The following is a 24655-nucleotide window of genomic DNA, read 5'->3' on the forward strand; positions in this document are numbered from 1 at the left end:
ATGCAAGGATTCCCCTCTTAATGACTGCAACACGAACCAAGGGGTTCGTTTTAATTTGCACGAGTGTGTTCATTCACAAATTCATCTGGATCAAACTGTGCATTCCTCTCTTCTCATAATAATCTCTCCATTCCAGTCAATATCTATGACTTTCTTCAACAATTCCAGAACAATTACACTTACTTGAAAAGTTAGTGCTCATCTGACTGAATGTTCAACAGTGTACTCTTCTAATTCCCCAGAATAGGGTGGGGAGAATGGGTGACAAATGTTTGGATTCTGAGAATCCAACTCCATGCCATGAGAACACAAGCAACAAAACTGCAGGCAGCTGCCTTAAGTCGAGCCTACTCAGTTCCTGCCCTTCAGGTCAATGCCTAGAACACCAAGCAAAAGCCGGGTCTCTACCTCCTGTGGCCTCTTCTCCCTCCCAATAGAGCAGCTGTCCAGTTCAGAGCTCAGTGGGCAAGTGAAAAGGACTAAAGCCAGGCAAAGGCAGGAATGAACGGTTGCTAAGATGACCTTCATTATCCTGTTGTGTGCAGCCCCCACGTCTTAGTAGTAAGGAAGTCTGGGATGCAACATTACTTGAATTCTAGCTTTCTCTGAAGGAGAGATCAACAGAGGCTTGTAATGTACATTTGGTCATCTACAAATGTACAAATTGAGCACTAGATTATATTTTATTTATTTAAAATATTTCTATATTGCCCAAAACTTGCGTCTCTGGGGTTCGTCTGCAGTAGATGGGGTTTGTCTGCGGTTGCCGCCAACTTGTTTGGTGGCTACTCGGGGACGGGCCTTCTCCATTGCTGCCCCTGGCCTTTGGAATGCGCTCCCTGTCGAAGTAAGAGCCACCCCATCTCTGGCAACTTTTTAAAAGGCACTGAAGATACATTTATTCACTCAGGCATTTAATTAGATTTATAACTTTATTTTTAAAAATGTTTTAAATTATTTTAATTGTTAATTGATTTGATGCTTTAAATGATTTTAATTGTAAACCGCCCAGAGACGCAAGTTTTGGGTGGTATAGAAATATTTTAAGTAAGTAAGTAAATAAAATAGCAGAGCAATCCTACAAAACGGAACAGATCCTCTGAGAAGAAACCCTGCATCCTAAAGTGCATCCAAGCAGTCTGCCCAGATCCTCCATTTCAGTGTCTTCAAAACTCAATCTATTTCTCTCTCTGGCTCACACAGAAGCTGACACTCCGCCGGGCCCACCCCCGGGTGGGAAAGGGCCATTTTACAGGGCTCTCGTGGCTTCTCCCTCCAGGGCAATAACCACTGGTTCAACTTAAGAAACATCTCCTGGCTTTCTGAACTACTATCCAGTGATCTGTCTTACAAAAGACTAGGCCAGCGAGCATTCCTGACTGCAAACCCCCTTTAGCCCGGTCCACAGATTATCATGCACACCCGTGAGATGCACACAGCACTGCACTAAACAGCCGTTGGGAGGACATTTAGAAAGGGCAGAGTTCAAAAGACTTGAGAAACACCACTATACTCTCAAACCTCCACAAAACCAAACATCTGAGCATTTCTTGCTCTGAAGCGGTAATGACAGAGCCCCTATAGATTTGTGACTGAATGTCTCAAACACACAGCATGAAGTTCAGCTCAAAATACCCTAGACCAGTCGTTCCCAAGCTGGCTTCCTCCAGATGTTGCTGAACTACAACTCCCAGTATCGTCAGCCATAATAAATTGTAGCTGGGGATGCTGGGAGTTGTAGTTCCGCAACACCTGGAGGAAGCCAGCTTGGGAAGCACTGTCTTAGACAAATGCAATACAAGTGGGCAAAAGAGAGCCCTCCTCCATCCTCAAAAAAGACAGGAAAAGGAAGAAGGGGGAGGAGGAGAAAGAAGAAGAAGAGGAGGAGGAGGAGGAGGAGGAAGAAGAGGAGGAGGAAGAGGAAGAAGAGGAAGAGAAGGAGAAGAGGAAGAGAAGGAGAAGAACAAAGACAGCAAGGATCTTAAATATTAACAACTTGGGTAAATGGGATAGATTGACGGGGAGCCTAAAAGAGAACAGAGGAGCAATGCACCAGGTGTGTCTCAGGAAAGTGTCCCCCAACTGGTTCTGAACATCCTGCAGCCCCTCCATCCTGACTTCACCCCCCACATCCTCCTTCTGCTGACAACCACACTCCTCAGAAAAAGCACATGGCACCACCTCTCCCTTTCCGACTGTAGGAGGCCACTCCCAATAGGCCTGCCAAACAACAAGCTTGAGCACCCAGGGGCCAAATGGCAGCAGGAAGACACAACGGCAGGTGAGCTGAAAAGCAAACCCATCCTTGACACACGGGTTGCGGGCTGCACTTCCACAACTCTGCTGCTTAGCAGGCCACGCTGGCTTGGGAGAGCAACAACAGGCTTTACTCCACAGAGAATGCAACCAATTGACTGAAACTGAACTTTAAAAAGAAATGAAGAAAGAGGAGACTTCTTCACCATGGTGGCAAAGCTTCTCCCAAAATTGGCAGATGGAACTGTACTTTGCATGCAGGAAGTGCCATGTTCAGTCCCTGTCATCTCCTTGAGCTTTTCCAGACGACTTTACCATAACTTTACCATAACTTTCCCAGGCGACTTTACCATAACTTTACTTGGGGAGGGTGGGTGTGCATTCACAGAGCAGCCAGATGTACCCCAAAGTCCGTGCAATATTTCAGAGAGCACTTCACACACGATTTGGGTTTCCCTCTCCATATTTCCATAGACCAATCTATGTCCGGGGTCAAAGCATCCTCTTTTTGCATGGGAGTATCTGTTATGCCCCAAACTCACAGTAAAGCCTTGGAGTAAAGTCACAGTAAAGCCTGCTGCCTGAAAAGGCTCCAGGTAGGGCTGGAAAAGACACACTCTCCTCCACCACCCCGCTCCCCGCTCTCACCTGAAACCCTGAAGAGTCACTGCCAGTCAGTGAAGACAATACTAAGGTTGAGGAAGCAATAGCCGGACTCCATATAAGGCGGCTTCATAGCGTGCCTTGACTTGCTCCAGACTAACAGGTTGTACAGAACCCAAATAACTCCCCAAAGGGAGGATGCTGCAACAAACCCAGGTTTGCCACTGAGCATACACTCAACTGAGAACTACATCTAATCCTGGCTCTCTGTTGAATGTATTGGCACGATACAAGTGTTCTAAAACATCCGTTTGCTGCATTCATATGGGCGGGGCGGTGGGGAGATAGTCAGTTTTTAATGTGTGTGAATCCATGCTGGCAGAAACGAAGCCTCCTCACCCAGCTAACCCTTTCCCCACCCAGTTTCACTGCAGAGAAGTAGAAGAAATAGAAAAAAGGAGCCACCTACCCCTTGCTCACAGCTTTGCGCCTCTGTGTCCGTCAGGCCATGACTGAAAAAGCAGTGCTGGTGCTGCCTGCCTCCTGGGGCTGGGTAATGGAGGAGAGGAGAGGAGGAAGGGGCAGCGCTTCTGGAGGAGGAGGAGGCGGGGTGAAGGGAGAACCGAGAGAGCAGAGTCACACTGGTACTACTTGGGTAGAACTGGTGTCAGAGTGTGGCACATGGAAATTGGTGCATCTGGTGGATCAGATGTGTGCGCTCAGTACTCTCTCTTGCCCCTGCCCAACAACTTAAGATATGCAATGGGGCTCTCACCCAGCTGAAGAAATCTTAGCCAATTTAATTGGATTAAATTGGAATAAATCCGTGTGTGAATAAAAACAGCTGTGAAAAATAATGCACACTTTGCTTTTAGGTTACACAGGTACATGTCATAGGCACCATTCTTAAAGAGGCATTCACTCCTGTGTGTGAAAAAGTGTGTGTGTTCGGGGTAGGGGACGGGGGGGGAATGCCTCTCGTAAGATGGCACATGTGGTTTTCGTAAGTGCCTGGACTGAAAATAATTAACATTTTTTAAATGTTGCCTGATTCAGCGGGGCACCTTTTCAGTCAATCAAAAGGTTTCCAACTAATCAACTAAACACTGCACACTCAATAATCTAGAGTTCTTTTTGTGGAAGAGAGGAGATAATATCAGAAGAGAAATAGGAAGGAGGCAGAAAGCAGCATGTCTGCTGGATCTGGAGTGAATCCTCATGCTTACTCATTAACCTGTCTAATTTCTTACAAGCTCAAAGCACACACTTCCACAGTCTCTGTTCTCCCTTTTTCCAAACTCATCCCTTTGCACCTGAGTCGCATCCCATAATGATGCATAAAGAACTAACCAATTAGTCAACTCTATTCATCAAGGCATAAACTGAATGATTCCAAGGAGCTGGCTCACACTTACATGTGCATCAAAGCACAGGATGGGTCATCTCAGATAGAACACCCAGACAGAATGCTCATGTCATCTCAAATACAAAGGATTTGGGTTCACACATTCAGATGCCAGCCCTCAAGGGTGGAGAATACAAATTACGTACCTGCACATGTGAACCAGCCCTAGACCTCTGCCAACGCAGTAAATGGACCATTCTGCTATATATCCTCTTGCTACTTTTCACTAGCAGAAACATAATTGTGCAAAATAAGAGTGCACCATGCAATTGGCTTACATCATATACTTTATACTGGTCAAAGAACGGAGTGTTACTGTCACTGGATTTGGGTTACCACAAGAACATAAGAGCCCTGCTAAATCAGACCAAGCATCCATCGAGATCAGTGTTCTGTTTCTAGCAGTGGCCAGCCACTCGCTGCCCAGAAGCAAAGTATGACGGCGACTGCCCTTGCCTCAATAGGGGTATGCTGCCCCTGAACCTGGAAGTTCTACTTAGCTAGCATGGCTAAGAGCTGTTAATGGACCTACCCTCTGTGATTCTGTGTAATCTACACTTAAAACCATTTAAGCCAATGGACATCATTGTATCTTGTGGCAGTTTATGCAGTACATAAGGTACTCTCTTTTCTCTGTCCTGAATCGAATGCTAAACAAATCAGTTCCACTGAACGACTCCATTCTAATACAAGAGTAGGAGAAATTGCTCTATCCACTTTCTCAACCGCATTCATAATTGTATGGTCTTCTATTATGCACCCCCTGCCCCTCAGTCATCTATTTTAAACTTTTTTTAAAAATCCCAAACATTTTCACTTTTCCTCACAAGGAAGGTGATCTCACCCTCTCATCATTAGGTTAAACTTTACTTGCGCTTTCTCCAGCTCCACAATACCCTTTTTGAAGTAGGGTGACCAGAACTGTACAAAAGATTCCAAATGTGGCCACACCCTAGATTTAAATAAGGGCATTATGACCCTGGCAATTTTCTTCTCAATCGGTTTCCTACTAATCCCTAGCAAGAAATTTGCTGCTCTACACCAAATACAGAGATCCATCACAACCCTTCCGGTTCTAGCCCTATCAGCACATACATTGTTTCCTGCGAGCACACGAGCCGCCCATGCGGCTATGACTTACTGGCTAACTTGGTGCAAGTCAAACCCTTCCTAACCTAAGTCTCCCACAGCGCTGTGGTAAGGATGCATAAGGGAAGAAGGGGGTGGAGGCCTACAAAGCATCTTGGGTCAGTGGGATGAAATATGTATGTACAGTATATGGCATGCAAAGCAATGCCTTTTACAGACCACTTTCAGCTCCCTTAACAATCAGCATCTCTAGCATATGTTAACTAGACTATAGTACTGTATTAGGATACACAAACCTTCATGGACAAAGAAGTGAAAATTCTCTAGCTGGAAAAGTCTGTTACTTGTTTTTAAGAGACCAGCAGAGTAAAATCAGAAAAACACTTATTCACATGATTTGTTTTGACTTTTTAAAAAAGAGACATCAGAATGCACATCTGTACTTTGATATGCTCAAACATCTGTTATTTGGGTTTCTCTACTCCTGCTTTTAGCTCCTTCTCTTGCATCCCTTCAGTGTCTCAGCTGCCTCCTGTCAGAAAGTGCTATGGGCGCCATTATTTGAATGCAGTTTTGAATCACTGAGTGACTGACCCTTCAATCCCGAACAGGCTTGCTCAGAAGTAAGTCCTACTACATTTGACAATATCTGCACAGGACTGCAGCCTTAGAAGATTAAAACAGACCAAACAGTCCTGTGGAAACTGCTGGAGATACATTCTTCCTGGACAGAGTTTCCAGAGGAGAGTTTGTCTAGAACTGCCAGCCACTCCTCAATGGCTCAGGAGCACTCAAGTAGCAGCATCCACATGCAACAGTGATCTCTGGTGGGAGAACTGTTACACACACACACACACTTGATATTTATATGTATTTATTTCCAAGGGCCTTCCTTGAGGTGGCTCCCAAGATGTGAATGCCATACTCAAAGGACCCACTTGACACTTGTCAAAGCCTGTTATTTCAGCACTCCTTAGAGATTAGTGGATCTGGAGTCCCGCCTGTTTGCTGGCTCTCTGGGGTGGTTTTTAGTTTTTCTGACTTTTAAAAACATTTTAAGGCCGTGCACAGGGACCATAACAGCTGGCAGGGCAGAGGCCTGGTGGCACGACAGGCTCCCCGCACGCCTGATCGTCGTGGTTCTTTTTTTTGCAGGCTCTGCTGCTCGCCACAGCACGTAAGCAGCAAGCTGGAGGAAGCCCTCCAGCATCCCTCAATGCCCCATGCCAGGAGGGATCCTTCCTCAGCCGGGCGCTCTTGCCACCCGGCTCTGTGTGTGCGTGGGCTGCCTGGAGCCACTGACCTGGGATAAATTCACGGGCTTGGAGCCGAGGCAGCGCCAGGATTGGGCTCGATCCCAGCACTTCACACGGGCAGCCACGCTTCAGCTGGGCAGCCCAAGCCTAGGCTTTGTTGCTCGTGTGAACAGACTCTTTATCTTGTATATTTAATTTTGTTTTATATCTTTTTGGAAATAGCCTTGAACTTTCTTTTGAAGCTAAAAAAGGGGATAAAAAGTAAATGTGTCTCTCTTCCACAATGATACCATATCTAAGCAGGCTAATTGAATACGTACTTTGATTACAGGAAGAGAGGACAGATCTCCCTGGGGGGACACTCCGACAAAGTGGCCCTATCTCTCCTATTCTCCCACGCTATATGACGGCTTGATGCCTCAGCAATACTCCAAAGCCCAAGTTAAGGCAAGAACAGGTTCATATGGGGGAAGGTGTTTCTTACAAAAGTACTTCACCAAAGGCTCTTTAGCGATGGGACAAGAGGGCAGGTCCTTTCGTGGACTCGCAATTGTTTAAACAACAGGAAGCATCGAGGAGGAATAAACGGATAATTTTCACAGTGGGAGGAAGAAAGAAGTGGGGTCCCTCTGTATTGATCTGGTGTCATGGGTTAGCAGCAAGGTGATCAAATTTGCAGATAATACCAAACTACTCTGGGTGACAAAAATCAAAACTGATTGTGAGAGGCTCCAGAAGGGCATCTCCAAACTGGGCGAATGGACAATAATATGGTAAATGTAGTTCATGCAAATAAATGTAAAGTGATGCAGACTGGAGCAAAAAATTTCAACTTCACATATTTACTGATGGGGTCTGAACTATCCGTGGCTAACCAGGAAAGAGAGCTTGGGGTTATGCTGGATGCCTCAATGGAAACATAGACCCAGTGTGCAGACAGAAAATAAGACTGATGTTTTTAAGGTATCCAAGCCCTAGGCCATTAGGGCTTGAAAAGGCCAATGCTGTCACTTTGAAATGAGCCTGAAAACAAACTGGTGGCCAACAGATTGGAGTTGTCTGGTCACCACATCTTAAAAAGGACATTGTTGAACTGGAGAACTTACAGAAGAGGGCAACCAAGATGATCAGGGGCCTAGAGCACCTTTCTTATGAGGCAAAACTACAACACCTGGGGCTTTTTAGTTTAGAAAAAAGACGACTGTGGGGAGACATGATAGAGGTCTATAAAATCATGCATAGTGTGGAGAAAGTGGAGAGAGAGAAATTCTTTTCCCTCTCACACAACACTAGAACCAGGGGTCACTCCATGAAATTGATTGCCAGGAGGTCTAGGACCAACAGACGGAAGTACTTTTTCACACAACGCGTGATCCACTTGTGGAACTCTCTGCCACAGGATGTGGTGACAGCCAGCAACCTGGATGGCTTTAAAAGGGGTTTGGATAACTTCATGGAGGAGAGGTCTATCAATGGCTACTAGTCGGAGGGCTGTGGGCCACCTCCAGCCTCAAAGGCAGGATGCCTCTGAGTACCAGTTGCAGGAGAGTAACAGCAGGAGAGAGGGCACGCCCTCAACTCCTGTCTGTGGCTTCCAGCGGCATCTGGTGGGCCACTGTGCGAAACAGGATGCTGGACTAGATGGGCCTTGGGCCTGATCCAGCAGGGCTGTTCTTATGTCTGGTCACAAATATTGGGGTGGTGTTAAAAAAGAGCAAAGAAGAATAATGAAGTACAAACCTACCTAAAGTATGGTATGTGTGTTAACTGCTACTATTCTGATTTTATCCCTGTGAAGAAAGTCTCATGTAGAATGGGCTCACCCCATTTGCACTTCTTACTAACATGCACATTATCTTCTGATATTTCTGACTCCTCCGGCTATCAATGTTTTTAGAACAAAATCTTTATCCCAGTTACCATTTGGTATCCCAATTTAGTGTAATCAAATCAATCATGTAAGAAAAGTACAGAATTTGAAATGTTTTCGAAGCACCTAAATGTGTGGCCAACCTTTTTCTGGGCTTAGAAGGGCTTACCAACTGTTGAGACTCAAGCATGGTTGGCTTTTTAAAGTTACTGGCTGCATTTATTAAGTTTAACACCCCAAAGATTATTACCTTTACTATTTGCTGACTCTTATGTGTCTCCTTTGACGAAAAGTTGGCAACTAAAGTTGAATACCATTGGTCCTCTCCAAGATTTGATGCTTTCTTTGAGATACCATAAAGCCAGAATATGTCAAAGGCAAAGGCTTCTAGATATAGCTAAACAATACACATTGGCCTCTGTCAGAAAATGATGTTCTCCTCTTTGTCCCAATTTTCCTTCTTCCTTATTCCCAGCACCTTATCTATCAAATCCAACAGAGATCAGACTTAGGAAAGCTTTTTTACTTGCTAGATTTAATGTTTTACCATTTGCTGTGTTGACAGGCCATATGGCTGGAATTCCTATTGCAGAACGTTTGTGTCCGTGTGGGTCTGGGGAAGTGGAAGATCTGATGCATGAATTTTCTGTTGTAACTTCTGTAACGGTTTATGTGATGTATTCATTCGGCCAGTACTTATGGTTTATCCTGGGAGGTCTTTGGGGTTCTATGCAAATATTGTACTAGCCGACACCAGCCCCATGCTACTAGAAAAGTAGCCAGCATTTTATTATTTATTTATTTATTCATTCATTCATTCATTCAATTTCTATACCGCCTTTCCAAAAATGGTTCAGGGCGGTTTACATAGAGAAATAATAAACAAATAAGATGGATCCCTGTCCCCAAAGGCCTCAGAAACTAAAAAGAAACATAAGATAGACACCAGCAACAGTCACTGGAGGTACTGTGCTGGGGGTGGATAGGGCCAGTTAGTTTCTGCCTTCAAAGTACATAGCAAACGGATATCATCCATACTGAATTATTCTGAGTCAACCTTTGCATTTCTGAGTGTCCTGTGATTTTCTTATATTGTTTTAACAACCCAATTTTTGAATCAAACATTTTTGTGACGGCTGTGCGTAAACAAATAATTGGGATTGATATTTCTGACTTGGGCCTTCATGCTGCATCCAGGTGAGCTCCCTGAGCACAACACCTTAGCACTTCTTCTACTTAAAACATTTCAGTCCAGGAGCTGGTGTTGTACACAGTGGTGATTCTCTTTATTTAGCAGGGGGAGAACACATTGGGACGAAAAAACCCATCTTCAAGTATATGCTGATGAGTGACTGACCATATGCTGTCGGTGACTGACCAGGAGAGGGATCTTGGGGTTGTGGTGGACAGTTAGTTGAAAGTGTTGACTCAATGTGCGGCAGCTGTGAAAAAGGCCAATTCCATGCTAGGGATCCTTAGGAAGGGGATTGAAAACAAAACTGCTAATATTATAATGCCTTTATACAAAACGATGGTGCGGTCACACCTGGAGTAGTGCATACAATTCTGGTCACCACATCTAGAAAAGGAACTGGAACCGGAAAAGGTGCAGAAGAGGGCAACCAAGATGGTCAGGGGCCTAGAGCACCTTCCTTATGAGGCAAGGCTAAAACACCTGGGGCTATTTAGTTTAGAAAAAAGGCGACTGCGGGAAGACATGATAAAATCAATGTCACCCCCCCCCCCAATAAATAAAATCAAGTCTATAAAATTATGCATGGTGTGGAGAAAGTAGACAGAGAGACATTCTTATCCCTCTCACATAACACTAGAACCAAGGGTCATCCAATGAAATTGATTCCCAGGAAATCTAGGACCAACAAACGGACGTACTTTTTCACACAACACATAATCAACTTGTGGAATTGTCTGCCACAAGATGTGGTGACAGCCAACAACCTGGATGGCTTTAAGAGGGGTTTGGATAACTTCATGGAGAAATCTATCAACGGCTACCAGTCAGAGGGCTAAAGGCCACCTCCAGCCTCGGAGGCAGGATGCTTCTGAGTACCAGTTGCATGGGAGTAACATGCATGCCCTCAACTCCTGCCTGTGGCTTCCAGCGGCAACTGGTGGGCCACTGTGCGAAACAGGATGCTGGACTAGATGGGCCTTGGGCCTGATCCAGCAGGGCTGTTCTTATGTTCTAAGTGGCCCTATCCATAGTATCCCTCCAGTGGCTGTTGCTGCTATATATTTCTTTTTAGATTGTGGGCCCTTTGGGGACAGGGAGCCATTATATTTTATCTATCTATCTATCTATCTATCTATCTATCTATCTTTATGTAAACGGCTTTGGAAACGTTTGTTGAAATGCAGTATATATTATACTATATAAATATTTGTTGTAGTTTATTGTGGACAGAAGTCTAATGCCCGGAAGCGACAGTGTTCAACTTGCTCACTATTATTTATTATTTATTTTTTACATTTATATCCCGCTCTTCCTCCAAGGAGCCCAGAGCGGTGTACTACATACTCGCGTTTCTCCTCACTACAACCCTGTGAGGTAGGTTAGGCTGAGAGATAAGTGACTGGCCCAGAGTCACCCAGCTAGTATCATGGCTGAATGGGGATTTGAACTTGGGTCTCCCCGGTCCTAATCCGGCACTCTAACCACTACACCACGCTGGCTCCGATATTAGGAGGGTGCAGGTAAGATGTAGCTAGCATACTGCTCACAGCAAAACTCCACGGGGATCCTTTCTTAGGTGCTAAAGTTGACGTTTACCCAGGTGCAAACACTGCTCAGCCAGCCAGATTCTTTGTCAGCTCTGCAAACCTGGGATGGGGGAAATTTGCCACCCAAAATATCCTGTATGCTGGCCTGTGGAAATCAGAAATACTAAACACAGTCATAGATGCTCTACATCACCTGGATACTTTGGAGTCCTTACAAACTGCAGGTTATGATCTAGATTTGTTAGCTTCTCTATCCATAATTATATTTTAAACTAGGGTTCAAATTCCTGCACCGCCATGAAGCTCAATGGGTGATTGTGGACCATTCACATCAGACTACAACTCACAGGGTTGTGGTAAGGATAAAAATGGGCTTGGGGAAAAGATGAATGAATGCCACCAAGGCTATTCACACAACTGGGTGGTGGGGACGGTGGGGGGGGGGAAGGCTGTGTAAAACATACTGCTCCCCACTCCCGCCAGATGATCCTCCCACAGTGGTGGGAAGTGCAGACTGTGTTCCCACATAATCTGTGCTTCTGCAGCACAGATCTCCGGAAGCTGGGACAATACTTCCTGGCCTCCACGTATCTCACAATACACTGCATGACCAGTGAGGTGCATTTGGGGGATATCCCCTGTGTGATGGGCACAGAGGCGCCCATCTCTGTGTCCACTGGGGCTGCAAGCAGCCCGTATACACACACACACACACACACACACACACACACACACACACACACACACACCCCAACCCCAGCACCAGGGTTAAGAGCGCACTCACACTCTTAACCTCGGCTAAAGGTTGGCATAAAAAGCTTGGCTGGGCAAGCATGCAGCACTGGGCAGCACTTCACACACACAGGCTAACCCAGGCTGGGCTGCCCAAGCTCGGGTTAGGCTGTGCATGTGAATGCCCTTACCCTCTGCTCCTGGGGGGGGAAGCGTGGGATAAAAATGAAATTTTAAATCAGATTTTTTTTTTAAAGATCTATTTCAAAAAGGGGAAAGAGTACAGGAAGAAAACAAGTCCACCACAAGGAAGCAAGGATCTGCAAGAGGGAGCTTTTAAACCCTCCAACAGGAGGAGTGTTTGCAACAAAAAAACAACCCTCTAATTGGAAACCACACATTCCCAAGATATGAAAGGGCTGTATTAAAAATAGCGGCAGGATCACCAAGGGGATCAGCCTAGGGTTTGCAATACCTCCGAGAGAATCCTTGCTTTGTGCCAAATGATGCAAAGGAGGGCTAGGCCTTTAATTCTGACTTCCTGCTCCATGATCCCCAACCCGCCTGCCACGACACACCAGCCAATGCCACAGGTGTCTCAACAAGTCCCCCTCTGAAAGCTCAGGCCATCCTGCATGTGCCCATTTCTACCGACAGCAGCCGCACAGCTGCCCTCCCCAAAGCTTCGCTAGGGCAACGCTTCCAGAGAAGCTGGCCACAAGCGTTTTTTCTGTACTTGCAGGATGCACCGCGTTACACGGGAGCGCCCAAGCGTGCAACGGTTCAGGCCAGACACAGTCCTCAGCGATTATTGCCATCCATATTTAATTACTTCTTTCCCTTTGTTTGTTAATTTTTAACAAGAGTGCGCCTGCTCTCAGGGGCCATTAGGAATCCCAGGCAGCAGGGTTCAGTGAGCAGAAAAAGTACTTGTGACAGGACATACATTACTTGGCATTCTTGCCTCCCACTTTGCCAGAGAGGTGTGGAGCTTTGGGGGATTATTTGCAGCCTGTCGCTCACAGTCCACCCCGCTGCAAGTCGTGAATAAAAGATAGCGTTCCATTTGAAGCTAATTTCCCTTTTCCTCCCTGTCAGAAGTGGTTTCCCTCAAGCTTTGGTTCATGTTCTCATTTATTTTGCCCAACTTTCCTGGCAGTAACTTTTATTTCTTTTAAAAGGGGGAAGCACAGCTCCATTCACTCCGGAATACCATCACACGCTCTTCTTCATGTCCAGCCCTGTGTCAGCAGGATAAACATCATGCTACCTCTGCAATGGCCAGGGCAACTGACTAGATCCCTAGAAGTCTTGTCCTCCAGCCCATCTCACTTCAGAGGCAACCTGGCCTATTCACTGTGTCAGCAAATCCAAGGCTAACCTCACTACGTGTGTACTATAGGCCAGGGGTGGTTAAAACTGTGGCAGTTAAAACGTGGATGACCAAAGGGCCTCTTATGCCTGTTTACGTCTCTGAAGCCACAATTAAATAAAGGATGCTGAAGAGGTAAGCTGCTGTATACATTTAAAACAAACGGGAAAGCGGTTTTACTCATCAGCAATGCAAGTAGCTTTCAAACAATGGAAGGATTGTGAATGGAAAGCATTTAGGAAGAGACAATTCAAGCATCCTGCTAGCTGATACCCAAATGACAAGAAGATGTGGCAGCCAACAAGAAAGAAGAAAACTAGAACAGTGATCCTCAATTTCAGCAAGCATGCAGAATCACTGCCGTAGATAATTTAAAAAAGAAAAAAAGATTAACTACTTCGGGGGCCAAACAGCAAAGGATTGAGAAGATTTGAAACAAAACCCTCACCCACATGCCCTGGCCCAGGCCTAGATTCCCAGGGACAATACCCAAAGGGCGAGCTCTTGGCTGTCAGGTGGTACACTGATTCAACAAAATGTGACACCCCAAAGCTACGAAGACACAATACCAATCCTCACCAAGCCACCAGGGGACTCGCCAGTGAAGTATGGGTGGCACCGTCAAGGCAGACAGAGAGCTCTTCCTCATGATGGCGGGAGAAGGCTTGAGGGCGGGTGAGGCAGCAGAAGCAGACAATCTGGCTGCTGGGTCAGGACACGCAGATTGCACACTCAGACAGTCTGCTGCTGCCCCAGGTAGCGTGGCAGTGTGGGGGTCAGGACGTGTTGCCCCAGCCCCCAGAAAGCCCACAATGCACTGCCCAAGTGTGCGGTCCATTGTGGGGATCCCCCTGGCCATGGCCGGGAGCCCAGTCCTATGCCAGCACCCGCTGGGAGCAGCTGGCACTCACATACGAGCAGTTAGCCCAAGTTAAAGGTGCACTCATGTCCTTAACCTCAGCTAACGGGAGGGCTCTGCAGGTGGTTTTGTGATTTCCCAAAACATGGCAGAGCTCGCAAAAGTATGACCTAATTTTTGCCAGTAAGAGTCAGAAAGGCAGCATTTTATATACTGGATAGTCACAAAGACAAAATCTCTCTTGTTTGTAATTGAATGTGGTCTACTAGAGTAGGCTAGTTGAGCAAAGCCTCCATTCCAGGCTTTTAAAATTATTATTTCTGAGAGCTCAGACTAGCTTATATGGACCTCCCAATCCAGGTCAAGAATATTATAGTACCGGGTGGTTCCAAACCATTCACAGATGATAGACCTGAGACAAGAAGTCTGCCTTGGATTAAAGGATGCACCACTCGATATTATACTTGCCTGTACAGTGGTCCCTCGACTTACAAACTACTCGACATAAGTATTTTTCGAGTTACAAACGGCAGTTTTAGATCCGGTTTTAGATGGGGTTTCCTCGACTTACAAATTTTTAGATGGGGTTTCCTAGACTTACGAATTTTACATGCGGTTTCCTTGACTTGCCTGCCTGTTTACTGCCTGTTTATTCTTGAAAAGAAATGTTCCTGTGCAGTTTGCAAGCCTTACTGAGGGTCTGGGTCTTTTTTCTAGGCTCCGGAACGCATTAATCCGTTCCCAATGCATTCCTATGGGAAACCGCTTTTCTACTTACGAATTTTTCGACTTACAAATGTGCATTCGGAACGGATTAATTTCGTAAGTAGAGGGACCACTGTACCAGAGGAGATCAGGCCAACTGATCATGATTTTTGTGGCCATAAAACACAAGGGTCCCTGAATCCAACCACTACAGAATTCAGAGCAGGCCATCCCTCCTGAGCCTAGAAGATACTATGACAATTATTTAGCCTAGATAAAGTGGATGTAATATTTATTTCAGTTCGCTTAATTTTTCTTTCAAATACAATATTTAATCCCTGTCTGAAAAGCTGCCCATTCCCCCTAGCTTCCGCTGTAAAACAATGCTGTACCCTATTCCTCTAAACTGGCCTAACATCTCACTACTGGTACTTAAAACTACCAGACTGGAGGGGGGAAAGTTCAATTTCCTTACAACAATCTACATATAGTTTTCCTCTGATCCATACACCATCTCTATAATTTGTCTAATGCTTATCTCAGGCTCCGTTTTTCATCAGATGTGTGACTGGTTCCTGCATTTGCAAAAACTGGAGTGTGAATGCACAACTGTTCCCTGATGGGTGAATGCAGGTAATTATTCATCAAATGGGCATTTACCACAGTGCACACATAATCTCTTGGCAAGATGTTACAAATAACTGCCTTACCAAGTAGCAATGAGGTTCCACTCCTGCTGTTTCCCCGACTTCTGTCTGGCTATGGCTCTGTGATAAAGTTGTCACACTTGGCAGGGCAGTTGTTTAAAAAAGTTATACTCTGCTTCATCAACCCTATCAGGTCCTTAAGTCATCACTGCAACACACACCAAGTAACAACAACAAACAGCAGTAGACTTAAAACAAACAGATCAGACCACTATGCAGGGAAAGACCACTATGCATTTCCGCTTCTACTCCAAGAAGCTCAAAGGCCTACCTAAAACAGGAAGGTTTTAAGAAGTTTTCTAAAAGCTGAAAGAGAGAGAGTGTGTGTGTGTGTCAGCCAGGTAGACCTCCCTGTAAGGAAACTCCAGTACCATGGTCCACGCCACCACCAGCTGAGATGGTACATAGAAGCAAGGCTTCTTCTGCAGTTATTAGGACACTGGGAAAGCATACAGGAGACTGTGCTCTTCCGAATATCCTGGGTCCAGGACATTTGGGCCTTTAAAAGGTTAGTAACAGCATTCTGACCTGAGTTTTGAAAGACTGGCAGCTTCTGAATAGGTGTAATATTAGGTGTTATCCCCCTGCTCGGTGAGCAAACGTGGGCAGCAAAGTGAATCACCTCTTAAAGTGGTGATTCACTTATATTTTCCAGGAGGAAGAGTAATCCCTGAACAGCCTCAGCACAGTGTATCTCCTCCAGTGGCTGTTTCTGGCATCTAACTTATGTTTCTGTCCCCTTTGGAGGCAGAGAACCCTCTTTATGTATTATTTCCCCCGCTCTGTAAGACACTTTAAGAACTTTGTTGAAAAGCAGTAAACACATTTCCGTAGTTGTTGTAGTGGTAGTGGTAGTAGTAGTAATAGACTCCTATCCAGTGTAAACTGAAGGAGAGTTATCTGCTGCATTCTGGACTCACTGTAATTCTCAAGTATTTGTCAAAAAGGCAGCCCCATGCAATCACGGCAGCAGCCATGATGAGAGCCAATTCTCTATTGCTGAGAAAACAGCACAGCTGGTGCAGCATCCAGCTGGGAAGAGGCAGCTCTTTTTTTGCCGCCACTTGAGAATCTAGTAGCAAAGGTAGGATCAAGCAGGATTTGCAAGCTGTGAACCTGCTCTTTCAGGGGGAGAGTGTAATCCATATCTGAAAAAGGTTGAACACCCATTCCTAAATCAACTGGCCCACTGTTAACACCTCTGTATTATCTGGATTCAGTATCCATTTGCAATCTCTCTTGCTGCCCATCATTACCTCCCAGCAGCCATCCATGGGATTTACGGATTCACCAGAACAAAGACAGATTCAGGCAATGGACTCAGTAAATGGCTACATGCACATCGCACTAAGTTGCCACTTGAGAATGGTCACCTGTATTCCTCCGATGACTGCTTCAAAGTATGCCGTCACTCATAAAGCAAGCATTCCCCATGACTCCCTTCCAGAATATGAAGACCTTGAATTTGTCCTTAGATGCGATCATTTGGTCTCCCTCTCTCTTCACTGGCTTCAGGCACACACTTGAAGACAAACACACCCTCACACACCCTATACTTATCCACTCCGAGACAATTTAGTCTTAGAGGTTAAACAAAAACATTGCAGAGGCAAGTCTCAGAAGCAGAGTTCATATATACAAGGGGGTATATATGCGTACAAAGACTCAGCAGGTATTTCTAACTGCCTCGTGTGAATGGAAGTGAAATTACTCAGGAAGAGAAAAGGTGTTCAGGGGTCTGTCAGGCAGTGGGGTGCTGTAATTTTTCGTAAGCCTGTCCCCAGTAGTCCCAGGAGGTTGTGTCAGCTTCATCGAGGTGTGATCATTAATTTCTCTCTGGTGTGCCTGTTAGCCAGACAGGTGTTAGTTGTACGGTGTGCACTGGAGAGGATCAGGTGGTAACGTGGGTGAAGTGGTGACTGATTGGTATCAATTACCTGGGCATGCAGTGAAGCGGGGTAGGTGAAAGCAGGCGGAGGTAGAGCAGGTGCTAACTCCGCTGGGTAGAGAGGGTACGGCGCCCACACTTCAGGGCTACTGGGGTAAAGTGCAGGCACTGTGAGCTCATCTGCAAGAGAAGAATAAGGAGAGTTCATGGTTATAAAAACAGCAAATGTACAGCACAAAAATGACCAGTACTTTCTCCCAAACCAAGCTATCCTGACCCCTCTGACCCATTCCACTGCATCCTGAAAGAAAGAAAAAGAAAAGTAGGAGAGAGCAGGCACATCATTCTGCTATGAAGCAGGATATGAGAAGAACAAGGTTATACAGCTGGAACTGGGTTTGGGGGCAGGAGGGAATGCAAACTCTCCGCCCCCCAGGAGTCGACTGCCATCATTAACAGAGGGAAACTGGATCACTGGGATAACAGCTAATGCGCCTTGTGGGTTAAGGAACCAGTTCTGAAACTACATTTCGGGGGGTGGGGTGGTCAAGAGCTCCACAGCAGAGATTCAAAAGCCAAATTTACACACAAAAAAGCCCAAACAAAACCTAAACAAAAACACCCAGCCAATCACTGTTTTAAGAGAACTGGTTGGGGTTATTTCATAATAACCATTTTTGTCATTGGACAATAAATCTGCATCTTCAGCTGATGCTAGAAGAGAGGCACAGATCAAGAGCCCTAGACGACTTGTTCTTGGCAAGATAGCTGCTACTGCTACGGAAGGTGGAAACAAGACAGTTATGCCTATAACTAGATGATACCTACAGGAATAACCAATAGTCAGCTGCGACAGGAAAAACATATAACAACCCTTGACTTGACACTCTCCTCACTTGGTGCAATCATGATGGTCCTTATTAAGGCCCAAACCAGAATTGTTTAGGTCAAAATAGACAAGATGCTCAGCGAGTGAATTTTCTCTCCAACACTTCCCTCTCTTACAAAATGCAGATGTGGATTTTCTGCACTACAAAATGCAGGCCACAGTCTGCAGCAAAAGACTCGTATGAGGCCGAGGAGAGGGAGAACAGATGGGTGGGATTTTTAGCCGGAAAAGCAAAATGGAGACACTACCCACAACTGAGCGCCACATGTAGTTTGGTCGCGAGGTGCTGAGACAGAAGCCTCAACCAGCTGGATCAACTTACAACCAGGGGCGTATCTATAATTGGATGGATGTGTTCAAATAACGCGTTGCCCCAGGGCCCCTAGAAGAGGGGTGCTGAGGGACCCTCACCTGCCTGCCTCCCTATCGCTGCTACCCTGCATGCCTCCCCCCACCCCAATTATCTGCCACTGCCACCAACTGCCAGCATGCCCCTGCTGCTGCCAGCCGCCTGTCCCTCTCCCTCCCTGGCACTGTTCGCCCACCCTGGTCAGATGACATCTCTTTGCCAGTGCCAATGAGGGAGGGGCAGGAGGTATGCGTGGGGGTGGGTGCCTGGCAGCAATGGAGCATGCAGGCAGCCATTGGTGGCGGGGCACACAAATGGCTGGCAGGAGCCACCAAGAAAATTAAGTGGAAAATTTTCAGCAGCACCTATAGTGCCGCAAAAAAAGAAAAGGGGGCAGTATTCAATTATGGAGCACAGGCCCCACCAGACCTTTTTACACCACTGCTTAGAAATAAGGGTTTCAACTTCCAGCCAGTGGATCAGGAAACCTCAACGTTAAGATCAGTAATGGCAGAGGAGATTCCCTGGGTGGATGGGGAATTGTTTACCATCACCGACTCTTCCTACAGTGTGGTTGTTTGAGTCTGGGATGCATTCGCAGCACATGTAGACACTCAGAAGACTCTGGAACGAATAAGCCCTAAATCATAGGAGATGAGCTTTTATAAACGTGGATGCAAAAAGTGACATTTTTCGCAATGGCAGAGAGGGTTAATTTGAATTCTACTGCAGTCTTACAGGATTCCTTTCTTAGAGAATTTCATACTGACAAATTCAAAGCCAGAGCGGAGGATTTTCTGTCACAGCTATTCTACCCTAACTTTGCCCTACAGTGTGGTAGTAGCTACTGAATCAAGTTGGTTACTCACTGACAGCCTCTTAAGCAATGATTTCCTAATTGTATGTCAGTGAACAAACTGTTACTGTGCCATGAGAAAGTAAGTTAAGAGTCCCAAGGGTCCAAAGGACACACTCTCAGAGGATTCTGCCCACTACAGCTCTGCGTGATCCTCTGGTCTGGCCTTCTTCCAAACAGCATCCACTGCGGACAGAGAGTTGCCTTACTTTTAACCTTTTCAAATTAGAAGAGTAAAGTGTGCCTTCAGTTTTAATTAAAAATAAATAAATAGGTATGCTTCAACCATGAGAAACCTGGAATAACTGCTCTATAAGAGATCAGTGGAAAAGAAAGGGAAATCCCTTTACAGCCATAAAGCCCTAGCAATTTATTCAAGTGTGAATTAAGGTCCTCAATCACATAAACACAACAGATTCAGCAAGCCATCCAGCAGAGGCACCTCTTTATTGGACTGCCTCACCGGAGGATGCATGGAGAGGAATGATAGCTTAGGACCCCCACATCAAGGCCTTCCAGCGCATGGAAAGGCTGAGCTACATGGCTATTCATATGGCATATGCACAGGCACAGAAGATGCCACCCCTGCTTCCCACAGCATCTTTAGGAAAGGTGGCACAGCCCCCTCATCAATTCTGAGCTGGTTCTCTCTGTTTAAGCTCCATGTTTCTCTTGATGCATGAAATCAGCATTATATTCCAGATCTGAAAAGTTTAATGTATTTTACAGCCAGAAACATAAAATTTACTTTCAACTACCACCTATATTTATCATGGCCAGGATCCAAAGAAATTGGTTTGTGGACTGCATAAGCACTTCAGAGCACAGTCCAAAGACTCCCTGATTTCTGCATAGAGACATGCAGTCAGGATGACAGTAGTGGGGGAATGCTCAGAGGCTGTGGCACTTTATTTCGGATCCTGGAGAGGAAAGAGGATCCTGCCCCCTCACCAGTTTTGGCATCATTCAGACATATGTTTATTCGTGGGTATATCCATGCTTCATTATAACATGCATATTGGAAATGCTTTGCACAGCTACAGGTCGAGAATCCTTCATCCGGACTGCTTGGGACCAGAGGTGTTCCGGATTTCAGATTCTTCTGGATTTTGGAATATGTTCATAAATGAGATATCTTGGGCATGAAGCGTTACCGTTTCCCCCCCTCTAACAACCCCTGAAGTTCCTTCCCGCCTTCCAGCCAAGCTCCTTCCTGCTTCCCCTCCTTCCCCTCTTGCAGACCGGAGTGGCAGTGCAATCCCATTCACAAAACTGGCTTGGCTCCGCCCCGGAGGAGGGCTCTACCTCCATTCGGAGCACCATTGCAGATGGAGACCCGGGTGCTGCTTTGCCTCCCTGGCCCCTGCCCTGCCTGCAAGTGCCCTTAAATGGCGCCAGCAAAGTGCCCGCCCATGCGGGAAGCGAAGAGGAGCTGAGGCTGAGGAGGGGCTGGGCAACCGCCATCGCAGACGGAGCCATGGGTGCTGCTTTGCCTCTCTGTGAGTTGCGGGTGCTGCTTAGTTTGGGGGCTTTTTGCTGCTTTGCCACTGCTAGCTGCTGAGTTGGGGCTGCGATTGGTTTGGGGGATTTGTGAGTAGTTGAAGCTACAGGTCGAGAATCCAAGTGGAAAATACAAGCGGGGTTTGGGTTTTTTCTCGGTGTGGTGTCTGCATTTTGGGAGTCCGGATAAAGGATTCTCGACCTGTATTGCATCTGGCCACATGAAGGGAAGAGGGATAATAAGGCGGTATGAATGATTCTGATCTGAAGGGGGGGCAGCGATTCTCAAAGGTGATGAGGAGTTTTCATAAACTGATTTATTCAGTATTGCCTGATGTGTTTCAAGCATGTATGTTAACTGACGTAACATTAATCAAAGTATCTTCTGCTTACTTTTGATTAATGTTATTTACTTAAGTTGCGCCTCTGAAGAAGAACGTTTACACTCGAAACACGTCAGGCAATATTGAATAAATCAATGTATGAAAACTCCCCCCACCCTCTTTGGTTCTGATGTGTTGGTGCTGCATCATTTTTATCTCCTCCCCCCAACTCTCGGTATTAATGACTCTCCAGTGAGTTCCAACAATCATGCATCCCACATGAAGATGCAACTGCTGATGTCATGTGTTCTTTTCTCTGCACCCTCTGAAAAAGCCATACTAAAGTTGTCAATGGGGAAGAGGAAGAAAATCACAGAAAGTATAGAATGAACTGGTTTAACACTAAAGAATATTAAAGACCATGAAAGCTAGAAATACATACTAGGATATATATTTTATTTATTTTTCCATTTATATCCCGCTCTTCCTCCAAGGAGCCCGGAGCCGTGTACATGGTTATGTCTATTCACACAACAACCCTGTGAGGTAGGTTAGGCTGAGAGATACGTGACTGGCCCAGAGTCTAACACTCTGACCACTACACATTACTGGCTGAACGGATACATGCCATTCAAAAGATTCTTCAACTATAACATGTAACATTTATCAAGTGCTTTGAAGCATTCAAAATGTTTCATATACACTAAGGCTGTCCTCTTACCCAGGCGGTGGGGAGGGGGTGGGTGGGCGGAGCGCCAGGCTCCTCCCTGCCTCCCCACAGACGATCGGAGGTTTCTGACCCCTCCGCTGCTCACATGCCCACACAGAGCTCAGGGCCGCGCTGGGTCTTCCAACAGACCCAGAAAAAGGCAGCGCGCGAGCAGAGGAGCAGCTGCTCTTAGTATTGCAGCCGCTCCACTCTTCATGGTCTCTCCTTCTGCCCGGCTTGCGGCCCAGGGCGATCGTCCACACGTGGTCGCCTACCAGCGTAGAACCAACTGGCAGTTCATTTCACTTCAGGAAAGAGCCAGGTAGCAAAGTCGGGCTCGGAAGGTCTGGAGCAGCTGGGACCGGAGGGCTCCCGGTGCTCCAGACAAAACTAGCTGCCTGGGGTAACCCACGTAGCTCATGTTTCTGTTGAAAACCGCCCAGAGACGTGAGTTTGGGCAGGACAGAAATATGTTAAATAAAATAAATATATAAATACATGTCATGAGGACAAGTCTACTGTCTTCTTGTAATCCTTAGAACCACCCGAAAAGGTAGACCAGCACGATGATGCCAACAGACCAGGGGAGGGGGCCGAGACAGAGAGAGGCTGGCCTAAGATCACCTGTTGAGTGTTTGGCAGAGCCAAGACCCTAACCAGGGACTTTCTGGTGTATAGTCCGATCTCAGGAGAGAGAAAGAAACTCCTCTTCTGAGAGAGGGAGGCACAGCATCCCATTCTGCGCAGCCCCTTTCAAAAAACGTTATGGAGCCCTGGAGATTACTCTCTCCCCCTCCGCTTCTGCAGCAGTTGCAAAGCCCTCCTGCACCTCCAAGGACAAGCACCTTACGAAAGTGGCTGCTCACAACTTCAGAGGACTCATCATCACACCAACAAGCTTCCCCACCTGCCTTCCTGCAGCGGGCAGCTGCTTCCCCAGAGGAAGCAGCAAAGGCAGCGGAGCCTCTACTAGGACCGCTCCCCTCCTCCCAGCTCTTTCAAGGGCAGCCAAGCATCCATCTGTGGCAGCCCGGCCGCTCCGCTCCTCTCCTAGACAACACTGACCTTGCTCCATAAGCCCCTGTTCCTCCTCTTTGCAGTCAGTGGTACTGTCCCCACAGAGAGAGACAGGGGGTGTCAGCACCCCTTGTGGCAGGGGTCTGTCTGTCTCGGATGTGCGAGGGGGTCGAGTGCTCACTCATCGGGAGGAAAGCCCAGTGTAGGTCTCCTGCCCGGAGCTGGCACCTGTTTCACTGCACCTTCCATCCCTTGGTAGGTTTTTAAATCCTCTCCTTCCCCTTTTCCACACCCTAGTCCAAGACACAATAGCAGAATAGACTCAAGAAAAGCCACCCCAAGAGTTAAACCTCAGCTGAGCTGAAAGGGGACGCATTCTAATTACACTGAGATTAAGTGTTTATACTGTCGATTTTAAAACTAAGAAAAACAGTCAAACTTGGCAAGCGCTAATGCAAACAACCCTCCCTTGTGCCATTCATTCCTAAGATTTGTGGTCATTCTCGGGGAAAGCAACAGGACTCTAAATGCGCACAGAGCATCCTAACCTCACTTGAAAGATGCATACCCGGAGGAGTCTGGTGAGAACACAAAGCCAAGGGATGTTTTCACAAAGCCAGGATCTCTCTCGGTCATCCACTCACCCTACCCAAATAAAGCTTTCTGGAAACAGCCTTACTGGTAATTTCACAACGCACAACTGCATTTGCACGTATTCTCCCATCTGTGCATCAGGCATTTCATCCACTCCACTTCCTCTATGGTCTCCCCTCTGCTGCCATGTAGGCTGTAAGCTCTTTGGGAGCAGGAACCCCATATTTTTGCTTACTGCTCTGCAAAGTGTCATGTGCATGATGGAATATTATAAAAATAACTATTGCCTCTGGTGCAATTTGGGGCAATTTTCCAACACAGAGAACATGTAAGCCAAAGGGAAACAAGGGGGCTGATGAACAAGATCATTTTGGGAAATTTGTATTGGCCCAGATAAAAAAATCACCACCTCGAGATCAATAAGCATGACCCACCATTATTATTATTATTATTATTATTATTATTATTATTATTATTATTATTATTATACACCATGTGAAGACATTGGAGACAATCATTTTTAAGATGCCCTAAGTTGGTATATTATAAAGCCATCTTCATTTGTGACATGTACACTTGCTTCTTTTGGCCCACTACTATCTCTGGTACATTCAATTTTCCAGATTTTTGAGGCACTAAAAACTGCAAGAGCAGTTTAAATAGAGACAATACTGTAAAAAAGAAACGAGTGTACATACTATGTGCAAAAATCATTGTCCAACTGCATCATTACAAATATGATAATCACATATATGCCCTTGTAAGACTGCAAATTTCCAATGTTTTACATTTCCATTATTTTTTCCAAAATACGCTTTTCATTATTTTAACTAACATGTAACATTGAAAAAATGCAAACTAATTGTACATAGCAAATATTACTTTTTCTCTACAAGACAGACACTTTTACCTCACCCCATCAAAACTAGGGAGA

The 24655-nt window shown here is 46.0% G+C and overlaps 1 protein-coding gene across 12 annotated transcripts in view; it reads right to left on the reverse strand.

Moving 5' to 3' along the window:
- RBPMS (RNA binding protein, mRNA processing factor) overlaps positions 1-24655 on the reverse strand; it is a 207368-nt gene that overhangs the window by 78029 nt on the left and 104684 nt on the right. For 9 of the 12 annotated variants that reach the window (XR_008315422.1, XR_008315425.1, XR_008315421.1 and 6 more), the window contains one exon: positions 17534-17664. The exons of the other annotated variants lie outside the window; for them this stretch is intronic. Coding sequence is in view for 2 of the 9 variants with exons in the window: in XM_053292057.1 (XP_053148032.1) it covers positions 17534-17664 (131 nt within the window). In the remaining 7 variants the exon portion in view is untranslated. The remainder of the gene's footprint in view (positions 1-17533; positions 17665-24655) is intronic. 12 annotated transcript variants of the gene reach the window in all.

Source organism: Hemicordylus capensis, chromosome 2 (assembly GCF_027244095.1).
Source record: "Hemicordylus capensis ecotype Gifberg chromosome 2, rHemCap1.1.pri, whole genome shotgun sequence".
Lineage (NCBI taxonomy): Eukaryota > Metazoa > Chordata > Lepidosauria > Squamata > Cordylidae > Hemicordylus > Hemicordylus capensis.